At 36.7% G+C, this 25,411-nt stretch overlaps 1 protein-coding gene across 2 annotated transcripts in view; it reads right to left on the reverse strand.

The window, feature by feature from the left end:
* Window positions 1-25,411, reverse strand: part of rngtt (RNA guanylyltransferase and 5'-phosphatase) — a 43,472-nt gene that overhangs the window by 5,886 nt on the left and 12,175 nt on the right. For both annotated transcript variants that reach the window (XR_013324974.1, XM_077710809.1), the window contains exons 10-14: window positions 24,370-24,441; window positions 18,331-18,495; window positions 11,859-11,927; window positions 7,283-7,383; window positions 4,249-4,315 (exon numbers count right to left, since the gene is read on the reverse strand). Coding sequence is in view for 1 of the 2 variants with exons in the window: in XM_077710809.1 (XP_077566935.1) it covers window positions 4,249-4,315; window positions 7,283-7,383; window positions 11,859-11,927; window positions 18,331-18,495; window positions 24,370-24,441 (474 nt within the window). In the remaining variant the exon portion in view is untranslated. The remainder of the gene's footprint in view (window positions 1-4,248; window positions 4,316-7,282; window positions 7,384-11,858; window positions 11,928-18,330; window positions 18,496-24,369; window positions 24,442-25,411) is intronic.

Raw genomic sequence — 25,411 nt, forward strand, 5'->3', positions numbered from 1 at the left:
CATTATGGTGTGTGCTACTAGAATTTGGATGGATTGGCAGGCGAATAATTTTGGATCTACTGCCACATTTTTGCTGATCAAAAACTCTTGATACTTTACACGGTATATATTCAAGATAGATGAGACCTTGAGTTATGTTGACTTGCATTCGAGTCCAATCACATCACTGCGTTAATGCCTTGTGACTTTCCAAAAAGGGGAGAAAAAAAGCAGGTAAAATTTGCCTTCATTTAGAAATGTTCCTATATAAAAAGCTTCCCTAATACCTGCTAATGTCCATGTTCATATCGATCTGTCTGTCACTTTTTTGCTGAAATTCTAAGGAATGAAGGGTCTAAATTCTGCCTCCTTAAAAAAAGTCTCCTTCACCTTTGAGCAAGACTCTGACAGCTTCATAGGATAACAACTGCCTGTCACATTGCAACCTTGTCTCTATCTGTCTGCCTCTCAATGTGGATGAACTCATTGGCATGTCACCCACTCGCAGTGTGAAAGGAGCACAGTACCCCTGAATACTGCACCGACCTGCACACCACAACACTATCAGACGCATATCCTGTCAGGATGTTGACATCAGGAAAATTGCTCTAAAATGAATATAATAATTATCCTAAATGGGAGAAATGGAATTATGTTGTTGAGTTGAGTTCACGCTCCATTGAAAATCACGCCTTTCTGTTCACGATCTTAATTGCAAAAATGGTACTACAACAAACACGTTAACAAGATCTAATTGATGATGTTGGGGTAGCGTAATGTTGCACTACTGCAGAATCAAAAGAGACAATATATTTCAAGGAGGGGCATTCAGCACTAGGGTTTACTATTTGTAGAGTTGTCACAGTGCAAGGATTATTGACAATAATTGGAGATTGCTTTTTACTCGTTTAACATGTTAATGTTCCATTAAATTCTAATGTATTTGTGAAAATAACAGAAACATTATTGATTGGTGATACTACTTTAAAATGAGGCATACATAGTTTATTTAAAACATTGGCTTGAGACACCATATATGGATCATTGCTTTATTCAGTAAATATCCATAGTGTGCTTGAGTGGGCTATCTTTATAATACTTTTGGGGCATAAAACTCATAATAACAATTTCCAGAGCTTCTTTGGCCCCCTGAAATGAGTAGTTTCTGTCGACAGGGTAATGTTAAGTACACAAGTGTACTGGAAAGTATAATATATTTACTTTTGCTTCTACCATGAAGAAAATATGTAAGATTACTCTTATTGCGATTAGAAAAATCCTATGTATCTAAATCGCAAAGGTGAGTTTTACATATTGCTTCTCATGTGCCAAATATCCTTTACCAAAAGCGTGCTTACAGCTTATTATTTTCCTTTTGTGGCCTATTCAACCTTGACCGAGGTCAGTTTCCATCTGCCAAGTTGTATTACAGGGTAATTATGTTTTAGCTTCATCTTTGCACTCTACATTAAAAGATTCCATTCCAGTTAACTCCAACCAAGGCAAGAAGCACAATGCTATATTGCTTGCGCTTCATCAAATTTAGATGGATTTGGATAGATTAAGCCCTCTTAAATGATCTTGGCAATGGCTTCATCTGAATCGATAGATACAGATATCCAGGGGACTGTTACATTAGTGATTTTGGATTTTAACTGTGCAAATGTACAATCTCTACCTAGTGCAGTGAACACTTCCAAGTGAGGAATATTCCGCACTGAGGTCGCAAATGGTGTACTCAATCATTTTCTTGTGCACTTACATTCACCAACACGCACATTCAGTATGACAACTGCTGTACACAGAATTCGCACTTTAACCTTGGGTTGCAACAAACCTAAAAAAGTAGAAATTGGACGACTATATATACAATTCAAGGTTGGATGGATGCAATAGCAATTTGAAGTGTTTCAGTCAACATACGACATATAGTATATAGTTATATTAGTATAATGGATAAAAACTGAACAACAAAGTCAGGCAAAAAACATCTCAATGAGATAAATATGATCATATTGTCAAAAATGATAAAATACAATGTGAAAATATGCAATAAGATATCTGCAATCTTCAATTGTAAATGACACAAATAGTTTAGCTCCTACAGTTGTCTCCAACGATTTCAAACTGGGTCACCTCATGTGATGTATAGCTAGATATTGCCCTACTTACTATGCACATAAACACACACCTGACTGCAACTGAATTAATTTAAGACAAGCTGTTGATTAAAATCCTCATTACTAATTTGCCCATGCACCTAAAAATGAATGACCCAGCCAGTGAGGAATTACCCAATTAAAAAAAAAATGATGGGCATTTTTTGGTAGTTTACAAGTGAATCTTGCAGAGCAAGTTCAAAATGTCAGAGCTTCGTAGTACCATCAAGAGGAACCAGGACAATGATGAGATGTTTTTATCCTAATTTCCAGTGTTTAAATCGGTCTGCCAATTTTCAAATTATGAGCTTCACATTTCCATTTCATGCCAAGATTTTTATAGGCTGTGTATCAGGAAATGGAGCAGATCTGAAGCAGGAAAATGAGTACGAATAATTAGCAAGACTAATTCACCCCCCTTTCTAGACTTTCATTAGCATGTGCAAGGCAACATATATCAAAAAGACAACCGAGGTGACAGTAAGTCAGCTCCAAACAGTTAATCATAAACTGTATTTTCTCCTGTCTTTGCTGGGAGCATTTACCAAATATAGAAAAGTCCAGCTGTCTTTGCGAGATAAGGCATTTGTTGCAATATTTTATGCGCTTATACATTTTACAATCTTACCAATGTTTTCTAAATGAAGTATACTTTCCAGAGTGTCTGACTTCTGTTTAAAAGCAAATTTTCCCTAAATTAATTATAATCAAGATTAAAAAAAATAACAATACGATAAAATGCTTTCAGCAGCAGTCTGTGTGGTTGAAAATGTAATAAATATGGATGCAAATAACTAACACTATCTATGTAGAATAAGATCCTCTGTAATAGTGGATAGCTGTGACCTAAAAACGAAACATGGACTTTTCTTGTAACACGTGCTGTTTTTTGCAAGAAATTGAATTGGCAACAAACAACTCATGTTCAACATGTAAAATTTGAATGTCCTTGTGTGCATAATAGTGTTTTGGAACTGAAGTTTGGAGGGGAAAAAGCATTAGCTTTCTATTGAATAAGAATGAGTTATGTGCCTTCTTTGAAAACCTCTCCCAACAACAGGGAAGCATGAAAGCAAATAAACACATTTGGCAGTGTTTTTTTTTTTTTTAAAACAGACTGCTGAGGGCTCCCTTGTTGAAATCACAGTGATAGAAGCAGACAGTTGAATAATCACTTTTTGAATGCATCTCTGAACCATAACTTTGATTATTTTAGGCTTTCACATGGATTCCCAAGCACCAAATACATTCAGTATCTGAAATGTTACTTGAAGTTGACTTAAGATTACCAAGATTTTAGTCATGCGGTTTCCAACATAACCGCAGCATCTTTTATCCCTTTTGAGCAAATGTCAATGCTAGTTCAATTGTAGAGGAAATGGCTGTGCCACTATAACAGTAGGTCAAAGGGCATATGTCACAGTTTGAATGAATCGCACTGTACATAACTGGACAATAACAACATTGTATTCAGTTGGAGCACTACAAATAAATGTGCTCCATGGTTTGAAAAGGGTGAATATAACAAAGTTGGAGGACTTTGCTATCTATTTTGCAGATAAGATTCCTTTTTGAGTTAGAGAGGATCATACGGGTTATTTATTGTTCTGAAAGTGTCAATAATTTGCAAAAAAAAATTAATAGTGCCGTGATATGTTCTTGACTTCAGTGTGTGTCGCAGGATATTATATTAAAATAGATTGAGAAGAAATTTCATCAATTTTATTTACGACAACTTGCCGGGATTTAGATGACGAGCATGTCTAAAAATAGCAAATGTCTGCTTTATAAGAAAAAAAGGAATAGTACAAGATGGCATTCATTAGTGGACGGCAAGTGGAAATATTGAGGGCTGTGGGGTACAAAAAAATGAATTCTATTAAAATAAAAACTAATTATGCATTAAAATGCGGCCAAATAAATGAATTGAAATAGATGACAGGTGCCACCTATGATAAATTAATGCCTGATTTTTATTTTGTATCTTTTGCAGCTTTGTGAAAGAGCTGAGTCATTGCTTTGACAACTGACAAGATCCCCATGGTAGGCATCATGTATGTCGCCTATATTTTAGGAAGCAGTGGTATTTATATAAAGCAGATTCTCTCACCTTCATCTGTGCAAAGGGCCTGTCATAATTACCGACATACAGAAGGCCGACAGTCTGCGGCAGAAGCCTGTAAAGAGAAAAAGGAACATGCTTAATAGTGTCTCAAAAAAACACCACACAAGTATCTCGAGTGGTAATAATAGTGTGAAAGATATCGTCACAATGCATCCATTTTTCAGCTTGTAACAGAATGACAGAAATGTGATATTGCACCCCCGTGAGCCCTTCTGTCTGAGTACACAGCTCGAGGTGCATTGAAAACGAATTATGAACACAATCAAAGGCGGGAGCGAGATAAATTGGACACAAATGTAGAGAATGGACAATAATATGGTAATCATAACGTTCCAATTGAGACTTTGAGCTGTTGGAACGATTCATTCACACCATCATGAGTTTTATTTGTATCTGAGCCTATGTATTTGCACGATGATGGTGTCGGTGCAGTATTTCTGTCTCATCCCCGAGATGAAATCCAACAGATGTCTTAATCACACACTGCTTTAGTTGCCCTCCCAAACACCCCCAACCTAAGTACATTCAAGCCCAATTAAGACAGAAATTTCAAGAGTGAGCTTTTGTTTTATTTGAGTTAACAAACCACAGAGTGGGAACAAAGGGGTTATTGTGACTCATTGAAATCTCAAACTATAGTGCAGCTCTAGTAAATTTAATTCAGAGATAGAGAAGAAATCAGAGACTGTCACCCCACTCCTTCGCCCCATGTCGTATAATAACACCAAACAGAGAGGCAGAGAGGAAGGAAGGAAGGAAGGAGTGAAAAAGAGCTAAATTGCCATGCTCCAGTAATGGAAACATGCATCTATCCTTTCTCGTCATTGTTCTATTAATACGACTGACTAACAAATGTGTTAGGAGAAAACATTGAAAAATAAGGACTGCTGATTTAGTTGTGCCTCAGTGAAACTGAATAACTTTGCTGAAAAATCCAGAAAAATAATGGATTTTAGACAGTAAATATTCATAGGGTTAGCAAAAGCTATAGTTTAAAGTAATTGCTCTAAATTTAATTTAGTAAAAACCTTGCTGGAAAACAAATGACTTCTGAGGCAAGCTAATAAACCTTAAAAGAGCTTTTAACAAACCTGCTCAAGCGTGACTATTTGATAAAACCCAATTAAAAGTATCTGACAAGGGTTATAGATGGTAGGTGGACCCATAACACAAGTGTGGACAGAGATCGTTTAATGACACTCCAAGTCCCTCCACAATCATGAAAAGAGTAACAAGCCTCTCAAAGGCCAGTTAAAGGAAGCCATTTTGTGTTTCTTTTCAAAACATTGCACACCACGGAATCAATTTATCCCCCATTCAAAAAGCCTATGCAGTACTTTTGCCAATGCTGCATTCCATTTTGAATAGCTGCTACTTTACATTTTCTGTTTCACTTCTCTATTCCTTCCAGCCTATAATAATGGCAGTGCCTTTGTGCCTGTGTTTTAGAGACAGACCTGCAAGGGAAAGACGTGCTGAAGGATTGATTGTGTGGGCTGTTACCTCCTCATCTGTCTGCCTATCTCTCTGTTTTGCTCAGATGGGAACTGAGGAGGGACTTGAAAATCCAAGATGGTGTGAGGTCTGATGATGGCGTCTGCCAATGAATTCGTCTATCAGGGGGGGAAGTATCACGACTCTCTCAAATAGCAAAAACAATGGCGCTCTGTGTTCTCCCACACACAGAGTACAAGATGCGACTTTGATGCAGAAAGAGTGACTGTGATCCTGCCAATCTGTTGATGGGGAATGATGCCGGGGCTCAGTCATCAGGGTCACCTGGTCCTCAGAGGAGGAGGCTGCGTGACCAAGTCTGCCGTGATGTGTCTGTTTAAGGGCATTCACACCCAGCCCTTACACAATGTGTCACATCCAAGCACAGAGCACAGTGACCAGACACCAGAGGAAAAAAAGTATAACCCTGCGAGCTGTTATTCGGGTAAGTGTGGCTGGTCACAGATGGATTTTCAGCGCACTATTTAACATAATGGGATTCCAGCTTTTGGTAATTATCTTGTACAGACAAAGGTACAGCATGTCGAACAAGAATTGGAAAAGTTCAATGCTGGCCAAAATGGCTATGAATGAAAAGCCATGGACTTTTTGGGGGAAGTGATAGGATTTTCTCACTTAAAAGGCAGGACAGTGATGGAGAAATGCACAATGCAGAAAGAAAAAAAATAACTATCCTCCTTGATGCTGCCTCAATGCAGAGCTCAACAGTGTAATAGGGAGCATTTTTGGTAATTAATAAAAATGAAATTGCAACTAGCTAAATAGACCTTATTGTAAGCAAACAATTTATATAATTTTCATTATATTACACATCCTTTGAATTCTAAATATTTTAGCCATTATCAAAAATGGAACTACAGTGCAGAATTACTGTCCATCTTCAAAGAGGTCCTTGATTATTTGTAAACACTGCAAATTCCTATGATTTTAAATTGACTGCTGTGGTGTGCAACAGCGTGCAAGGAATAACCAGGCGCACATCAATCATCTTTTGTTGCACCGTGCATGTTCTTAGTTAATTAGATTTATTATCTTTCCTTTCCACTTCCAAAAATGTTTGCTTCCAATCTAAAACCTTTTTACTCATGCACACAACAAACATAGAAAATCTCCAACTACCTGCAAGGGAATGATTGCTTTTTACACCAGTCTATAAGGGTGGGCGGGGACACAAAGTTAAGCACCTCTGCATCTGAATAATTCATGTCGCCAAGGATGATGACCGCAAAATGGGCGAAAACGTGGAGGGTAGCAAGGCTCTTTGCACTTAAAGCTTCTAAGAGAAAATCTTCTGTGGGGATATGGAAAAAAGGAAGGAGCTTTGCAAACTGTTGCAGTTTTTCCATAGGAGGAATTGCTCCCTTAGGCAATGAAATAACCTAAGCTTAATGTCAGTTTAATTCCTTGTTGGTGTAAAGCATCTTTTTGACGGTGAATGACACAGCGAGAACATCATACAATACAAGTACATACACCAGTTTGAGAGATATACTGTTTTACATACCCTTCTCCTCCGACTTTTGTGATCTTCAAGCGAAAGTCCACTGAATTAAGATTGTGAGGCTTCCATTTCAAGATGTCATCACATCTCCCAGGCTTGTATCTCTGGTGACCGATACAAAAAAATGGGAAATGTGCTTGGATTAATATAGTGTAGAAAGAAAGGAGTAGACATTCTTTTTACAAAACAATGTTTTATAGCCTAATCCAATGGACGATGCCTTTACATTTTCAGTATGTTTTCATAACAGTGTTTTACAATAAGGTTGATTAAAATTTTATGGCTTGAGTTTGAAACTTTATTTAGCACTGATCAATGAAAAATTAAGATTTATGGCATGGCTGTTTTGTTGGTTAAATCATTTATTCTCAAGAAATGTGCCTTGACAGAGGAGAGCTCTGTGAGATATCACCAGGAGACAGGAGAAATTGGATTCATCTTTTCCACCCCGAAAAGTAATATTTATAAAATAGAAATGTGTCTGCAGCTGTCTATTTATTTTCTCCTAATCTAGGCCTGCAATTAGTGAGAGGCACAACAATTTATACAGGTCCTTTATTAAATTGCAGAAGGAGCAATAAATCTGTGTGCCCATCTGTTGCTATTCATAGAACAGAATAAGGCTTCCTATGAGTATCAGCTTTGTGTTCAATTATTGTGTTTCTGGGGTCAATAAAAGTTGGAAACTACTGGCTTGGAAACTGAATGAAAACAGTTTGTTATATTTGATAGGTCAGATCCTTAATATCTCGGTCCAAAGAGTTGTGGAACAAAAACATTTGTGGTATTATTTTTCATGGTATTTTCAAAATGGTTAATGTGTTAAATAATGTGGGGAACATTTAGTTTTAAAACTGCAGCAACCAATATTTTTAAGTCAATGCTTTTGTGGATGATAGTCATGCTTTGCAATCATACAATCATACACACCTTCAAAAAAAGCACTTATTCATGTCATTTAATTTTTTTCAATACTATTTTCACCCCAATTTTTGTATAGAACTACTTAAGTATTTTTTAAATGACAATTATCGTCAGAATATGAAAAACAATTGGGATAGGATGGACCTAAAAAAATGCTATGTTTTTCCTGTTCAGTAAAACTACATAAATGAAGTTTAATTTCATCTTCTACTTGGACTGTCACCTTTCTTTATCCTTTTCATTAATCCTCTTTATCTGAAATCTCTTTTCTCTTGTGTAAAAGTACTGAAATTAAAAGGTACTTTTTATAAAGCTCTATAAACAAAGTGTTTTTGCGAACCATCAATGAATCTAAAACGATTTTATAGAAACACAATTCCCAAGTGCGTAACTAAATACTAACTCAAAATAGAAATAGACATCTGCACATGGGTGATAAATTAGAATAGCATCTTTGTCACAAAGGCATACCAATTGGGCTTCCCCTATAAGAACCAAAAATCCTTGACAGCTACGTATGGGGAAAAATATTGCATGATAACAGATTTGACAGCTGTTTTAGTGGAGCTACCAATATAAAGTCCAAGGGAATATCAATGCAGTTGAATGACGGCAGGTCAAGGCATGATTTTCATGCAAGTGAGAGTTCTTTTCACTCACTGAGACAAAATTGACAGCAACAAGACATGGCAGCACTAAGTAGGTTAGAAACAGCAAAGGTGCCAAGTCTACATATAAAAAGCTCTTTACGTCTTAAATGGTGATTCATCTCAACTCCAATATATTTTATATTAAATCGCTTTCACAGCAGTTAAAGTACTAACACTAATAAAACATTTTTCCCTTGAGTCATTTATGTTATGCTAATTTGTTATACGGTTTCTATTAGCACGTTATTGGGTATTTGCATGAATCTGAATTCCTATTTCATTACAAAATTAAAATAAAATAAAAACACTTGGATAAGCAGGATGCTGGTATTAATGATTCCATCTCAACAAGAAAGGTTTCACCTGAAAACAGGCAAAAGGTTATAGTTACACAACTGTGAGTTATATTAAAAAAAACACATTTACTAGTGCAAATCCAATACTGTCAGTGGGAACTAAATCGTAACCCTTCCTTGGAGTTACCATAGGGAAATAAATAACATTGGGGGAGGGAGATTGTATACTCGAAGCTGGAGAGTGCAGCAAACATAGAGGGTGACAAGCTATTGAACGGCTGCAGATCAGAGATTTGTTGCCCCCCTTTTAAGTCCTGAAATAGCTTTGCTGTATTTGATCCTTTACAATTGATATTTGTGCAGAAAGAGAGAGGGTCCTGTGATTTCCACTTTTGCCGAAGGAAAGAGGGAGAAAAAAAAAGGAAACATCTAGAAAAACTGTGACATAATCTTAAAATATGAATATGCTTTACATAATCCCATATTTGATGATTCATATTTAAAGCATTTTGAGCAGAATAAGAATTCTAATGCACCTCATCTTGTGCACCGTACCGTGTTACATGCAAAAATAAATATAATAATCATTAAATCACCAAAAATATCAAACTGTCCCCATTGATTCTAGAATGAAATATTTTTTGATTAAATTATACAGTAAGCACAGGAAGGGCAAAACAGTCTGTTTCAACAGGCAATCTTCCATTTTTATAGTTGCCATCTGTGCTCAAGGTCCGACTTTAGAATCCAAATGTTGCCACAGATCCCTCAACAAAGAGTACATATTCCAATGAGTCTCTGTGGTGGCTCTGATAAGACTGCAGTAAAAACCTTTGTGCTAATATTAATGGACATTCACAGCAGTGAGACCTTGCTGAGATTAACACTGAGGCCTAATCTCATTCACACAAAAAGATTAACGTTATATCTGGTGTGAAAAGCAACAAAGCCCAAGGAGTTTGAAAGTGACTGGAGTGCTGTGAAGTGCTTGCCTTTATCCTTCCTTCCTTCCTTCCTTTTTTTTTTTTTTGAAACCGTAAAATGTTGTGGTAAGGACCGTAAACAGTCAAGGGCGGACTCTGACTACAAGCCATAAATAGCTGGGATGCTGGAGCAACTCTCGTGCAAATAAATCGAACGGATAATGAATGATTGAGTGAACAATTCCATAGTTTAAATAAAAAAAAAATGGAACTGTCAAGAAGAAAACATTTAAAATAACATACCTTTGAGGAATTATTAAGAACGAATAACAATGCATCAAAACTATTCACAGTGACTGTTTATATCTAACAATCATATATAGTCAAAAACATAAAGGCTATAGTATTTGAAACATTGAGGAAATTTAGGACTGAAATATATAGTACTTTGGGTGGAAGCCATAAATATAACTTGGATGCCTATAAGCAATTTTCAACTTATTTTTCAAAAAGTAGAAATAAATGTAGGTCATATTGAATAAAATCCCTAAATAATATAATTATGTATTTAAGAAACTATGATAAATAGCATCCTGAAAATTCACTTTGTTTATTATTGTTTTTGCAAATATATTATATATTATATACCAGTAGTTGCTATAACAGAGGTAAAGTGACATGATTTAGCAGTAGGGAGGAGGAACGTCGTGAAAAAGTGTCTGTAAGGATAGCAATATTTTATTATCTTCTGAATTCTGAAAACACAATGGATCTCCAGAGGGAGTATGTGTTTCCATGGTGAGTATAAAGCATTCACTCTGGGGGGGTTGACATTAAGAGCTTCCCAACAGTCCAACATTGTGGCTCCTACTGTGAAATGTTTATTACAAATAAATGTGTATTTATAGAAGCAGAAGGATTGGTCTCTAGGACGATCAATAAACCACCTTAAAGCAAAAGGTAAAAAATGACATCCATCTGAATGAGAGCATCTATTAAGTGACTGAAAATTGTGATAAAGTGCCATTTAATCTAAAAGCCATTCACTTCAAGAAGTATTCTGTTATTTTATTCTTATCCATGCATGGATAAGCAAGCCATATGTACTTTAATGCATGTTTAAAATATGGCAATGGTCAGTGGGTCATAATGACCTTCCCTAAAACATACGAAATTGTGGTAATGCTTTTGAATATACTAAAAGAAATAGTTTTGCTGAACTACTGTATCAAGTCCAGGAATGTGGTACATATTCAGAAACAGGTGCATAAACAGGTGTTGCTATGAGAATTTGACAAAGCAGAAAATTGCCTATTCCAAAGAACAACCTTACAATACCGCTGATTCACCCACCACTTGCATTATATTAAGAATTAGCATTTAAATTAAATCCCTGCTCTCTTGTTGTACCAACATATGACATGGACAAGAGCAGGGATCTGAAATTTCATCATGATTTATGTCTGTCATGGTACTGTATCATACATAGACACAAGAGGTGAATTCTAACATTATATTATCAAAAATCACGTGTGTGTGTGTGTGTGTGTGTGTGTGTGTGTAAAACAACTGATTTTTTTCCTTGTAACAAGTTCATTGACAAGTGGGCCTGTGTTACTGTGAAATTGTGTGGGAACTAAGTGTTATATTTATTGAATTATTTCTATTTAACAACTGATAGTACAACTAAGATCGGATCAACAGGAGGTATAAAAAGGCAACTGTAACTCATTCACTGCTGGCAAATTCATTTCAAATTGCATACTTTAAAATGGGCCATACTTACCCCACATGGCTGGAAGATGAGGCCATCAATTTCGTGGCTGACCTGGGATGTAAAACTCTCTTCCAGAAGCTGAAATGTAAAAGAAAAAAAAATGAAACAATGAAGTCAGACACAGTTAATATACACCATGTGCAGACTTAAAGCTTTTATTCTATAGCTAATGGGAAATAACAGACTTGTAAAGAAACTAGTAGGTAACAGTCACAAAGGTCGACATAAAGACTGCCACCAATGTTCTGAGAAAACATGACAAATTTGACATGGCAAATAATTGCCACCTGATGCATGGTGGGAATGCATTTCACATGTACATTTTATTTTGTGTATAAAAAAAATACACTCGGTGTGGTAAACGTTAAAGATGAATTTTGAATCTTAAACAAGGACCAACAGTGGAAAGAGAAGCAGCTCAATGCTGCTATAAGGTGGATAGAAAATCAATCTAAAACAGTATCATCTTCCTTGGAAAATTCCTGGCTGTAATGGGAAACAAAATAGCCAATGTAATTTATGATCACACATAGCCACCCGCATAATGTAGCATCTGAAAAAGGCTCTTTAAATGGCAAGCAATTTACACAGGATTCACAACAATGAATCTACAAAAAGAGACTATTAGAGAGTCGAAGTAAAAATGTTAGTCTATTTCAATGGGGTGCTTGTCAGAAATTCAGCTTTTGCGTGCTATAAATTTGGGCAGCAAAAGAAATGCCCTGAAAACATTTCAAATACAATTTAGAGTTTGACTGTAGAATAATATATTTACTTAAAGTTATCATTATATCAGAATCTGATGTTGCTTTTTATACAAGTTTCTTAAAACCCACCATGAATTCAAATTGGGTTTTTTGTCTAAAAACATTCGCTTACAATATGCTGCATAAAAAAGTTTGAAGATTAGTTTTTTTTTATTATGTAAATAATATAAATTGTTACAAGGTGGTTGTTTAACCCAGACTGACCTTGTCAGAAAGTGTTTTTTTTTGTTTGCGAGCCATTGCCCAAAGTCAACCAAAGTGTATTTCTGTCAGTCTAACTCAAATGTACCATACATAGACTGTGTTTAATGATCTATGCATTTATTGATAATGTGATTCACTGTCGACACATTTTTTGACATAAGCGTCTTTATAGTAAGAAATTGTCAATCCCCATGCAATGCTAGATATTAATGTTGAAAGGGACGGCTTCATCAACAGTGATGTTATATTTGATTTGTAATAATGATTTATATTCAAATGGCAAAAAATTAGACACCTTATTTCTATCTAATATTATCTATAATGTTATGAACACAGACCACACTAATGTGGGGAAATACCTGTTTGCTTTCTTTTAACAGCCCAAAAGCACACACAAACCTGATGTATCTTCTTTCAAGAAGATTGCTTTCTTTGCACACAAGGACTCAGTAACTGAATAATGAACCAAGTAATCAAGACAAAACAACATAAAATTAACATAAATTAATCACCATCCCTCCAATCTTGTGCAGCACTGACATTTCAATCAGGAAGCATACGGTCATTGAGAAGAAAGCACGTGACTAGCTGCTTTCATCTGATAAAGTAAGACACTTATGATCCAGGAGAAGACAGATCCCCATCCATTCTCTCTCTGAAGCCAGACAACCTAATAACATCAGTCACAAGCATCACAAATCACGGCATAATGTAGCCGCATTTGAATATAACGCAATTGTGACAAATCACCTTGTTTCTTATCAAAGGAGGCGAGGTTCTCTAATGATGGTCATATTTTAAAAAGGGATGTACAGAAGACAAAGTGTGAAATATGATACAAAAAAAATGATACGCTTTAAAGATATTTTTAGATACAGCTGATGCTGATATAGTGTCACGAGGGTAGTTGGGAAATGATTTTTGATTGATATTTGAGAAACATAAGGCGCCCCTTGCCACACAGTTAATGTTCTGCTCTTTCTGCACGAAAATAAAGGAAAATCAGCGCTCTCGAGAGATATAAAAAAGTCAGAAACTTGACAAGACACTTTACAATCACGCTGACACGGAGAAGGCTGAAAGCCAGACTAAAAGGAATAGTGTCTTATTGTAAGAACGGCAAGTGGGCGGTAAGATCCAGGAGTTGCATTTCACTTCTCTTACCAGCTAAGCACAACCACCAACCCACCCACTACGTTCACTCAACACGGTGAACTTGGATGGACAGTAGAGCAGAAATAAGAATTCCACTCCAACACCCACCCTCTGAAAGGAAGTACCTTGAAGTAATTAAGTGGAGAAGGAGCAGTGGAACTGCTTTCAGGTTAAAGCTCTTAGGGAACGAAATGAAGCAGTGCGCTCTATATGACTAGTGTGTGGGTTGGGGTAATACAAAACAAAGCCACGTTATAAAAGAACCAATATTTTATCCCACACCTTAGGGCGCAAAGGCTGGACCGACAGAGTCACTGGGGTTCATTTAAAAAAGGTCTGCATGAACTAAAACAGGCGCAAACAGATGTAGTGCATGGAAGTTGCTGTGGTGTTCACTCTGAGCACATGTGCACAAAATGAACAAATCCTTGTCTCCAACACCACTTTTTCTGGTGCAGATTAACACACCAAATGTGGCTCTGTGTGTATAAACCTTGCCAAACCCCTTAGATTTTCACACAAAACCCATGGAATTTGATCGAACTCAGGATAAGAACCAATGAAAAGTGAAACAGCTAGTTTAGGTATAGTTTAGTCCTTTTTTGGCAAAAGCAAAAGATCACAATCTTAATAGAACACTGGCAACACATACACCAAAAGGGCATTCAATCAATCAATTGTAAAGGCGACACTAAGAGAATGACACTATTTTCTATATGATTTATGTCAGTCCACATATGTTTGGTCTCACTTAAAGGACACAATGAATATGTATGGATGAGGTATAACCGGACAGCTGATTGATCGTGTATTTTGTACACCATTAACCTACAGTGCTAGTCTATCCTCTCAGACATTTTTATTAGCCAATCAAAGTAGGACCATTTCATGAAACATGCCTTTCCCTTTTTATACATAGAGTAAAATGCAGCTGCTTGCGACAAGGCCTAATGCTCATTTTCTCTGCCCTATAAGCAAAGACCTCAATGGCGACCATGCATTTTCCATTCCTCAGGTCCTTGTGCCCTTGTCTGTTCATCTTTTGCTCGGGGGATGCTTGCGCGTGGGGGCAAGGGGTGGGGTGAATCAAAGGCAGAGAGGATGGATTGATATTCCAGACAGGCTACAGGAGTGTTGTTGCTAGAGGCTCCTCACAAGCTTATTGTGAATAGCCCTGGATTTCAGAGTATAGTTGTCTATTAAATAAAAAGCCTACATCACAGTGCATATGTGGGGTTGCCAAACGGTGATATGGTTTACCAATGTGGAAATGTACTGTCGCTCTCTTTTCTTATAACTCGGGGAAAAAGAAAATAGCAACATGCGTGGTGGAAAAATACATCCAAAATGAATATTTGTCCAAGATATGAGATAGAATATATATGTTTTCCCCCCGTGTATGCAAAATATTATGTTTGTTCACGCTTCATTTGATGTATAATGTTCTTGAGTTTGTGGATGCAGATATTGGATTTAGGTGAAAATGACTGCTTGTTAGAGAACAATAAGGTCTTGACTCTGCTTTTGCTTTTCATCTCCTAAAAAGGCTTGACGGCAGAGGTGCGAGGTCAGGGAGTTACAAAGAAGCTGCTGACAGATAGCACGCCGAGACATGGCAGAGAGAGGTAATCAATATCTTGTCGCTTGTCATTACAAATTACAACCTTGGACAGAAAAAATGGACTAACATGTAACAATACAATAGGAGGTGAATGTAGTGGGAGGAAGTGAATATGTTTAAAGCAAATACATATCACTGTAATATATGACATGATTACCTGTTAGTTTGTATTTTCTTATATTCGGAAGAACTAGATATTATTTGCCCCTAAATACACTAAATATGCACTACACCATTACAATGCCAGCTGATTTGACAGTGATTAATGCATCTCTAGCTTTTTTGTTTCTATCAGATCGAATGACAGAAAAGTCAATTTTGCTGTTGTCCAGGTAACCAGAGTCAATTACTGGATGTAATGAAGCAGAGGGTAGTCTTCTTCAAATTACAGTCACAATTTAAATGGGGATGTTAACCATCAGTCTTTTGTAATGATTTATTTGAGTAGATAATATCATGATTAATTACTGAATTAGCGTTCTGTAGCACTAAAACAACCATTAATTAATAAAAGTTTAGGGTAAAAATGATATTATTTGTGATTGAGAATAAGACAACATATTTTTCTATAACTTCAATTTATCAGCAGGATCTCTAAATTACAAGGGAATGAAGAGTATTTAATGTAAAATAAATCCTATTGAAATTCCTTACTTGCAACAGATGGGTTTCGAGTGATGTTGGTAGCACAGCTAGACAATAACCTTGGGACAATAAAAATCTTTGCCAAAGCAGCAGTAGACCCAGACCAGATGGTGTGAGTATTTTACATTTAATGGTAACAAACAACAGAGGCAGTGAGACTATAAATTGCATAAAAGTTTTTTTATGAATTCTCAGGACGTTAAAAAAAAACAAAAAAAAACATATTTAATGAGTACCTACTTGAGTCAATTATTTTTTTTGTCTTTTATTTCAGTCTCTATTTGACTGACGCGGCATTTTTTGTGACGAATAAATCTAAGATTAACTTTTTTCTTCATGATCTTTTCAACATTTGTTAATCATACTCTTAGATAGAATATCGTCTACCCCAAAACCAAGGCAAAACACTTCAGAATCACTATACAAAAATGACCTCAACATTTTGGCAGGCCTTCATTTCAAAGACCTCAGTGGAACTTTTCTTTATGTATAAAAATAGCCCAAATGATGGCAGAAAAATACCCTACAAAAAAATAACAACCTAGCATGGTCATTTTACGGAGGGTCTCCTTTTCCAGTGGGAAATGATCAGTTTTTTTTCCTTCAGCCAATTCTATCTAGTCCTAAAACATGTCATGGATGTGCAAATGTGGAAATCCAGTATGCCAAACAGGTTCGAAAGATAATTGGTTCAGGGGAGGAAGCCGAAAGAATAAAGCAGGTTATTTGGAAGGGAAATTGGGACTTTAATGTCATAGTGTCAACCATGAAACACACCAACCTAGCCACAGACAAAAGCCAGCACACAACTCCAGTCTGTGATTGCCTCCAACAGGAATCTGCCATCGACATATAATAAAGTGGAGGATTGTACTACTATGAATGAGGGCCAAACACAAGTTCCCATGCATTAACATCCCATATACCAGACGAATGACTGCATGGGGACCAGATGGTCAATGGAAAAACAACCGAACAAAAGAATAATGAAACTCCAGTGACTTTAATATTTTGAGCAACATCCTAAAGGCATAGAAGAAAATTAATTCGAAGTTATTTCAAAGTAAAATCTGCATCTTAATACAAATTACTGCCTTGCCTTGTCTTTCATTTTTACAAACCAAGATCCCTCATATCATTTAGCCTAATTTTGACAACAGCGCAACACTAAAGAAATCAAATAATATTAATAATAATGTTGACATGTGCAACAATTAAAATACTTCTCTTATCAAAAGCAGTACTGCTCATAATAGTGTAGAGACTGTACTATTTCTTTACAGGTTCTTGCCAGAACACTTTGAAAAGCATCATAAAGTTTTTACCAAGAAAGTTGAGTGCTAAGAGGCTTAAAGCCCTCTTTCCTCTTTCAGGCCAAAAGGCCAACAGCAATTTTATCCTGCCATCAAACACAACCGATACACCTCTTGTGGAGCCTGATGGGTTTTAGATATTATCCTCTTAGGAACAAACCCCAAGGGTAATCCCCTCACATTATTTATACAACTGTGTGATCAAAGAGCAATATGGTCACTCTTGGCAAGGGCAAACACAATACACACACTGCCTGAACCACCATTTAGTTTGCTGATGTGTTTACTTCCTATTTAGTTTTTTTTCACCAAGGTGAATAAAACCAATACATTTCTTCCAACATCAGTTGCCCTCTACGGTCTGCCATTTTTCATGTGGTACCAATGTCATGACAAATATTATTACCAAAGTTGGACTCAATAACTAAGAACAAAATTATAATTCAGTTCTTTAAAAAAAATTCAATACATTAAAACCAATATGTTAGTACCCTTAAAATATTTCACTATTGTGCCATTTGAATAAAAATACTTTTATTATTATTAGATGTTTATATTACTTGCTGGTTTTAGCAAATATACGTAGGAGGCTTTTTATCCTGTTAAAAAAATCCAAAATCCAAGCAGTAACTAATAATAATTTACTGAACATTATTAATTGACTTACTATTGAAGGGTATTAACCGAATGATCATATATCCCACATATGTACTGCAATTTTATGTGGATGAGAAGGACCAAGATTTAGCCAGTTAAGAGAGCCAAACATAATTTACCTTGCGTGTTGCTGTAATGTCGAAGAACGGCTTATTTCGAACGCTGAAGGGCTCCTTTGTTTTGTCAATTTGTCCAGTCTTCATCTTTTCCATTCGAGGAGAAATTATCTCTTTTTCTATGCATAACAACCGGATATTGAAATCACATTGCCCCACAGGTTGTCCCTGAAACACAAGATGAAACTTATTAAAAAAAAATACAAAAACAAGCAACATCCTGCATTAAAAACTGAAAGCCACATCAATTAAGATTAGGAACATCACACAGTATGATAACAGCTCAACTCGAAAAATAAATTTGTTTTTGGTACATTGTAGGGAAATTATTTTAAGGGTTAACTTGACATTAGTTAAATCTGCAAACAAACACTACAGTGAAATCCAATTTGATTAGTTTCTATGACAACACATCCCTTGCAGTAATGACTACACATGGCAAAGCACCCTGAGGAACCTGCAACTTGAGCCATCTCTGCCTGTCTAATTGCTAAGCAGATAGGGGCATTTAAGGCATTTTGAAGTGACTGGTTGCCTTTTTCCTCTCTTATTTCTGCTTCATGGAGGATGAAACGGGAGTCAAATAACAATAAAAGTGAAGAACATTTGTTTTGCATGTAAAATTTTAGTATGATCATTATATGAATGATAACCACTTTACAGGTGCACTTGCTTTGACCTTCTATTAACTTTGAAATACATGTCCCCTAAAAAGCACAAGAATGGAAACTATTACAATAGGTGTCACATTAGGGAAACAGCCATTACATGTTGTGGCTCATTGTGAATTAAAATTTATACTGCCCTATTCATTGCTGTAATGCTGATCATGGTGCATCTCAATTGTTATCCTTCAAACGAAACGTTATTCTAGGGCAGGCATGTCCAAAGTCCGGCCCGCGGGCCAATTAAGGCCCGTGGACAAATTTTTACCGGCCCACGGCCTCTATCATGAAATCAATAATACACGGCCCGCCAGCACTGTTGACCACAGTATAAAATACATGTGTACAAAAAGCTATTTTTCACTTCACCAGAAGATGGCAGTAGCCCTGTGGCCGCACTCTGGCCGCCGTGACCCTTGCGTCATTGTTTCAGCCCAGCCCATTTCTAACATGTAAACAAGAAAAGGAAAGTTGACCGCGAGGGCCGCCGCTTCCAGGACGAGTGGAAATTTGAGTATTTTTTCCCTGAAATACGAAACAACTGTGTCTGCCTAATTTGCCAAGAGACTGTGGCTGTTTTCAAGGAATTCAACATTAAGAGGCACTACCAGACGAAACATGCTAGCTACGACAAGCTAACTGGGAACGAACGCGGTGAAAAAGTGAAGCAACTGGAAGCTGTTTTAACGGCACAGCAAAGCTTTTTCACAAGAGCCCGTGAGTCAAATGAAAATGCCACAAAGGCAAGCTACGAAGTGGCAACGCTAATTGCAAAGCACTGCAAACCTTTCAGTGACGGTGAATTTATTAAAGACTGTGTAATGAAAATGGTTGAGAAAATATGTCCCGCGAAGAGGCAAGAGTTTGCCAATATTTGCCTGGCTCGTAATACTGTGGCACAGAGAATTGAAGACGTTTCATTAGATATTAAGAGACAGTTAGAGGCAAAAGGAACTGAGTTTGACTTTTTCCTCGTTAGCGTGCGATGAAGACCTGGACTACATACTGCAGTCAAGATCCCAGTATCACCCTTCACATTAGTGCAGGCAAGATATTTGTTAAGTCCTCTGAGTTGAATAAATTCTTAAATCTCAGTTCATTATTTTTTTTGTGATGGTCAAAATCACAGTTTGAATATGCAGTGATCATTGTTTTGTTTTCAGCACTGTTCCTACAGTGAGCATATAATAGTGAATAATATGTGATGTTTCACATGAACTTAGATATCCTTGATAGTTTTCTTAATTTTTTGTGGTTTGTGATTTCGGTAAAAACCTAAATGTAAAAAAAAATGTAAAAGTAAAAGTATGCCATTTGTAATTAAAAAAAATCCCAAAAAGTTAATTTGCATTTAATGTTAATGGTTCAAAGAATGTCAGGCTAAAAGTCGGCCCGCACACATTTTCACCTTACCAAATCTGGCCCTCTTTGCAAAAAGTTTGGACACCCCTGTTCTAGGGGCTGGGGGTCACTGAACTTAGGTTGCAACAGAGAGGCAAACACCTGTTGTGAATTTTGACATTCAGTACCTTTTTAATGAAGAGTGAAGTGAGAACTTGAGAAACGAAGATTATAGGCTACTGTCCTAAATATCTTGCACTGTAGTGCAAATATGTTAGAAGAATGGATTTGAGATCAGGAGTTCAATTTCCCTATATACAATATAGAACCTGTATAGATGGGATTACAGATGGTCTAATATTGCATGATGTATTGATCCCATTTTTTTCATATGGATTCTGAGGGGATTATGGACAAGGCACGACTTGGCAAGTGAAGCAACTGTTAATATCTCCATGATGAAAAAGAATAAAAAGACATTTACACTTAACTGGCAGTTCTATTCTGTTCAATAAAAACAGGACATGTTATTCTGTTGGAGAAAACAAAACACTAGCATAATAAATATTTATATTCATTTTTGGAAACAAGATTATTTTTTAAATCAAAGGGAATTAGGTCAGAAAACAAATAGATTATTGTTATTTCAGAACGCATCTAAATTGACTGAGGAAAATAATACCTTAAAACCTGTCTGCTGCTTCCTATAATATGCTTTGTTGCATGTGTATGTACTGTTCTTTCGACCATATCATTATGATTCCATTTATATGTGCATCTGCCGAGCCACGGTAAATAATTTAAAGTTGTTTTAATATGCAGCTGCCAATCTAGGAATAGCCACATACACAGTATACTACATCTGCTCTTCCTTCTTCCATAAGCTTCATGCAAAATGCAAATATATAAATGCTGCCACATCTCAGTGAAGACATCCTATACTTCAGTGAGGTCATGCTTTGCAGTCTTTCCCTCAAATGTTGAATGTAAACCCCTCCTTTATTTACATTTTGCCTCAGCAGTTTGATCCTCCTCATTGTCTCTCTCTCTTCTCCCCCTACATCATGTCAAATGTCTATTGATCAAGAGGTCACATTTCAAACTGTACTCAATTGTAAATGGGTCGTAATTTAGAAGTCTCTATTTAAATAAAGCTGCACTAGAAAGTTTACAAGGGCTCACTAGAAGCCCACCTCTGTAAGGACACAGCAAACAAGACTGTAGAGTCTTTGCTAGCATTAGTATTCTGCTTAGTACCTGCAGAAAAGGTCAGTACTCAAGAGATTTTGAAGTAATCATTGAAAAGAGGAGGAGGAATGCCACACCGTTGACTGTGCAAGCTGAGGTGAGCAGCCCAAAATGTATTTGGAATTAGATGTCAAAACTTGATGGGTTGTTTGGGAAGCCTTTCTCGTGTTTAATGTGAAAAAAGTTGTGAAAACAACATGTTAAATAATAACGGAAGGCTTGAACCAGATATTGAAAGATCACTGCCTTGATGCTTTTCCTTTTTCAACACCAACACTTAATTCATAAAATTAAGGATATTTTTCCTCTCCGTCAAATGTCAAGAAAAACATAAAATCTTTCTCTGTGAAAGCACTGGTATCATGTCACACATTCAGCACCATCTTTCAACGGTGTCATAGAAACAGTGCAGGATGTAAGTGTGGATGATTCAAGGCGTTTGCTCTCCACGCCTTAGCAACACAAAAAAAACGCAGAACACTGTTCTTCAAAGAATAAAGATTGCTTTGAATTATTGATATTTGCAATCTCACAAAACAAGGACAAAGCCCTAAAGCCAGTGGACGAAGTTTCCCTTTTTTTTTAAAGACCAAACTAAATCTGGCCCACACTCTCAAATATGTAATATTCTTAAATGGTGATAGTGTCAATTCAAATTAAATCTAAATCAACCAAAAATGGGTTTACCAGCCAGAAATTAAGAATTTGAAGTCACTCAGTCAAATTCTAGACCTGGTTCCAAATACATATAAACTGATCCGAAGAGGGATATGCATAGTAGATGCTGATGCATATTGACAGGTTTTGTCAACAATAGTGGGCAAACATTGACACATCAAGATGTAGCACATTAGACGCCTACCCAAATAGACTGCTGTGCTGAGAGCTGCCGTAAAAGCCAACGGAGCTGCTAAGTATTAGTTTGAGGGTGTGTATCTTTAAGAAGACAAGTGATTTGATTCTAAATTTTGCATATTATTTATATATGTGCGTGTGTAAAATGGATGTATAACTCACATTAAATCTGAAACATTGAGTGCTTCTGGAATACAATCCCTTTTTCTGAGAGAGGCTGTTGCAACAAATAAGCACCTGAGAATAAGCTGAGAACAATTCATTCACTAGTTTGGTGAAAAACTGTTCAAAGTTCCTTTAATTTTCAGTTCCATTTTGAGTTGAATGGCCTTTAGCAATGGTGATGAAATGTGTGCTCAAACTTGTCAAGAGTTTTAATATGACAATTGTCACAGAGTTGACTAAAATTGTTCAGCAACACAAAGCAATAGTTTCAATGCCAATTTCTTCAAGCTTCTACTCTGCAATGATTGTCGTAGTGAATAAAAAAAGGGCTATTATTTTCCCCACGTGTACTTTAAATAGAGTTCATTTCCAATTCATGAATATTGTATGTTGAATAGACATTCCTCACCGGAGACTATTTAATGCTAACATACAAATGATGAATATGCTTACATATTTTTGAGATTATATGGTGTAGAAAGACAATTTTAGTACCAGTACTACTATTTTTGATTGGGCCATAGTTTTTCTTGTTCTGTGTACAATCCAACGTAAATGGGCAATATCCTACCATGTAAATTTGAGGAATTGCATAGAAATTGTTCTATACATGAAAGATCTCATTTACAATAGGGTATGTAACATCATGGGGACGTTCTGACAAGAATAAACAACATTTCTTTCCATTTAAATTTGCTGAAATAAAAAAATGACCCTTTGGTAGTGCAACGACACGCACTCACCATTATGTTGTAATGAGAAGAATCCCAGGGCTCTGGTTTCCCTGACTTTGCAAAGAACTTGGGTTTTACATTAGGCCTTGAACCTAGCAGGTGGTATCATGTTCCTTCTGCTACACTCAGTGGATGGGGCCCCAACGCCAAGGGGCAACCCACCACAGATAATGAAGAAAGCTAATAATGGCCAACTTTGATCAATATAACAGCGCTCTAGCGCCAGCTTGGGGGAGTCATGTGGAGTGACTAACCACTGCCAAACATCTTACAAAAGACATGCCCATCAGCGCTCTGCCTTCCTTGAGCCACTTGCTGAAGTGATCGATGGAAAGATGGGGGCAGCGAGCGAGAATAACCATTAAAGTTATCTTCTCCAGTTTCTGTTACTTTAAAGTAGAACATGTTTCTACAATGAGGGGAGCACAACTTGTTTGTGTGTGCACCTGCCTGATTGGAGTTTGCAGAATACAGATCAGTCTGGTGGATAAATTCATTTACAGTTACGGAGGCGTGTTAACAGCCTTGTAATGTCCTCCACTATAGTTCAAGAGTGAATATCATTAACTGAGTATGGTGCCAGGGAACAGATGGGTGCATGGTCGTAGTTTTCAATTAATGCTGGATTGTGGAACTATACAATAAATGAATTCCATTCATTTAAGTGATTACGCCAGAACCATGATTTAAATTTGGCAATAGTTCAACAGGTTTTATCATGTGGCAATAGGAAGGTGAGGAGTTGTGATCCAGCAGGCAGAGTGAGGCTTTGTTGAATAATGCAGTGCTTATTCAAATAATCACTTTAGCTGCAAACTGCTATGAAATTGAGATTTTTTTTGTTTGACAATTACCTTAAATCATTGTTGTCAATGCACATTCGGGGCATTACGGCCCACAAGTCCCCCCAATAACACCCCCCCCCCTCCCCCCACATATACGTGTTATTTACAAAAATGACAAGAAATTCTATATTCCAAATGAAATTGCATTGATGGATTTGAAAGATGATAATTTCTCATAAAACTACTCACATTGAATTTGATGATATCGTATATAAGGTAACGCGGGACATTCATCCCATTCACCTTGTCAATGATCATCTCCTGTGGAGAAAAAGACAAAAGAGTCCAGCGATGAATAGAACTGTATAGAAAAGCTCATTGCTGAAAACATATAACATGCACACACTTGATATACGCATTTAAAACACCATCTGTGTACCAGAGACCTCATGGGGCACCGTGAGGTGGATGTTCTCTCATGTGCGTGTGTGTTAAGAGAGGCCTGTGGCAAAAAGCGAAATATGGAACTAGGAATTGTGTTCGTGTGGTTCAGTTGAAAGAGGGATGTGAGGCAGAAATGCACAAAGTATCAATTATGCAGGGCACCCAAGTTGAGGTTGAGGTGAAGCAATGACGGACAATACTAAGGAAAAATTGTTGTTTAAATCGGTTACGCAACTGTGCAGTGTCATATGGCCAAAGATGAACCCGCTGGACTTATACGGGACTTGCTCTGTGCTCATAAAATATTAACTGGTCAAACTTTGTTACTTAAGTTCCTAAGTTTAAAGTTAAATGAACACCAAACTCTGCCGAGCATGACTGACATAGACATAGCCTCATATGCCTAAAAATATGGCAATATAGTTTAAATAGGAAAATATCCTGAAGCAAAAAAAAAGATGATACTGCCTAATTGTTTTTTTTTCTTATAAGTACTCTGCAGACTAATCAAATGTCTTATTTCAAGCCTATTTTTAATCTATCTGTTCTGGGTAAGGGGACTGTATGCCTCATCCGGTAACTGATTGGCAGGAGAGAGGTGAAAGAATGGCAGACATGATTTGTGTGTGATGCTGCAAAGTGAGAAATCATGCAAATGTAGGATGGAGCCATCACTAAGCATCTGGTGCAGTGAACCATCACCCGGTAGGCAGCATTGGGTGAGTACATCAGTGTGACCAAGAGAAGCTGCCATTGAGTTGACATTTAGTTATGAAATTGGTGTGAGGCAGGTGGAACTAAAAGAAAATATAAAATAACCAGAGTAAACAAAGACCATTGTCTGTAA

The sequence above is a fragment of the Stigmatopora nigra genome, chromosome 2, assembly GCF_051989575.1.
Source record: "Stigmatopora nigra isolate UIUO_SnigA chromosome 2, RoL_Snig_1.1, whole genome shotgun sequence".
NCBI lineage: Eukaryota > Metazoa > Chordata > Actinopteri > Syngnathiformes > Syngnathidae > Stigmatopora > Stigmatopora nigra.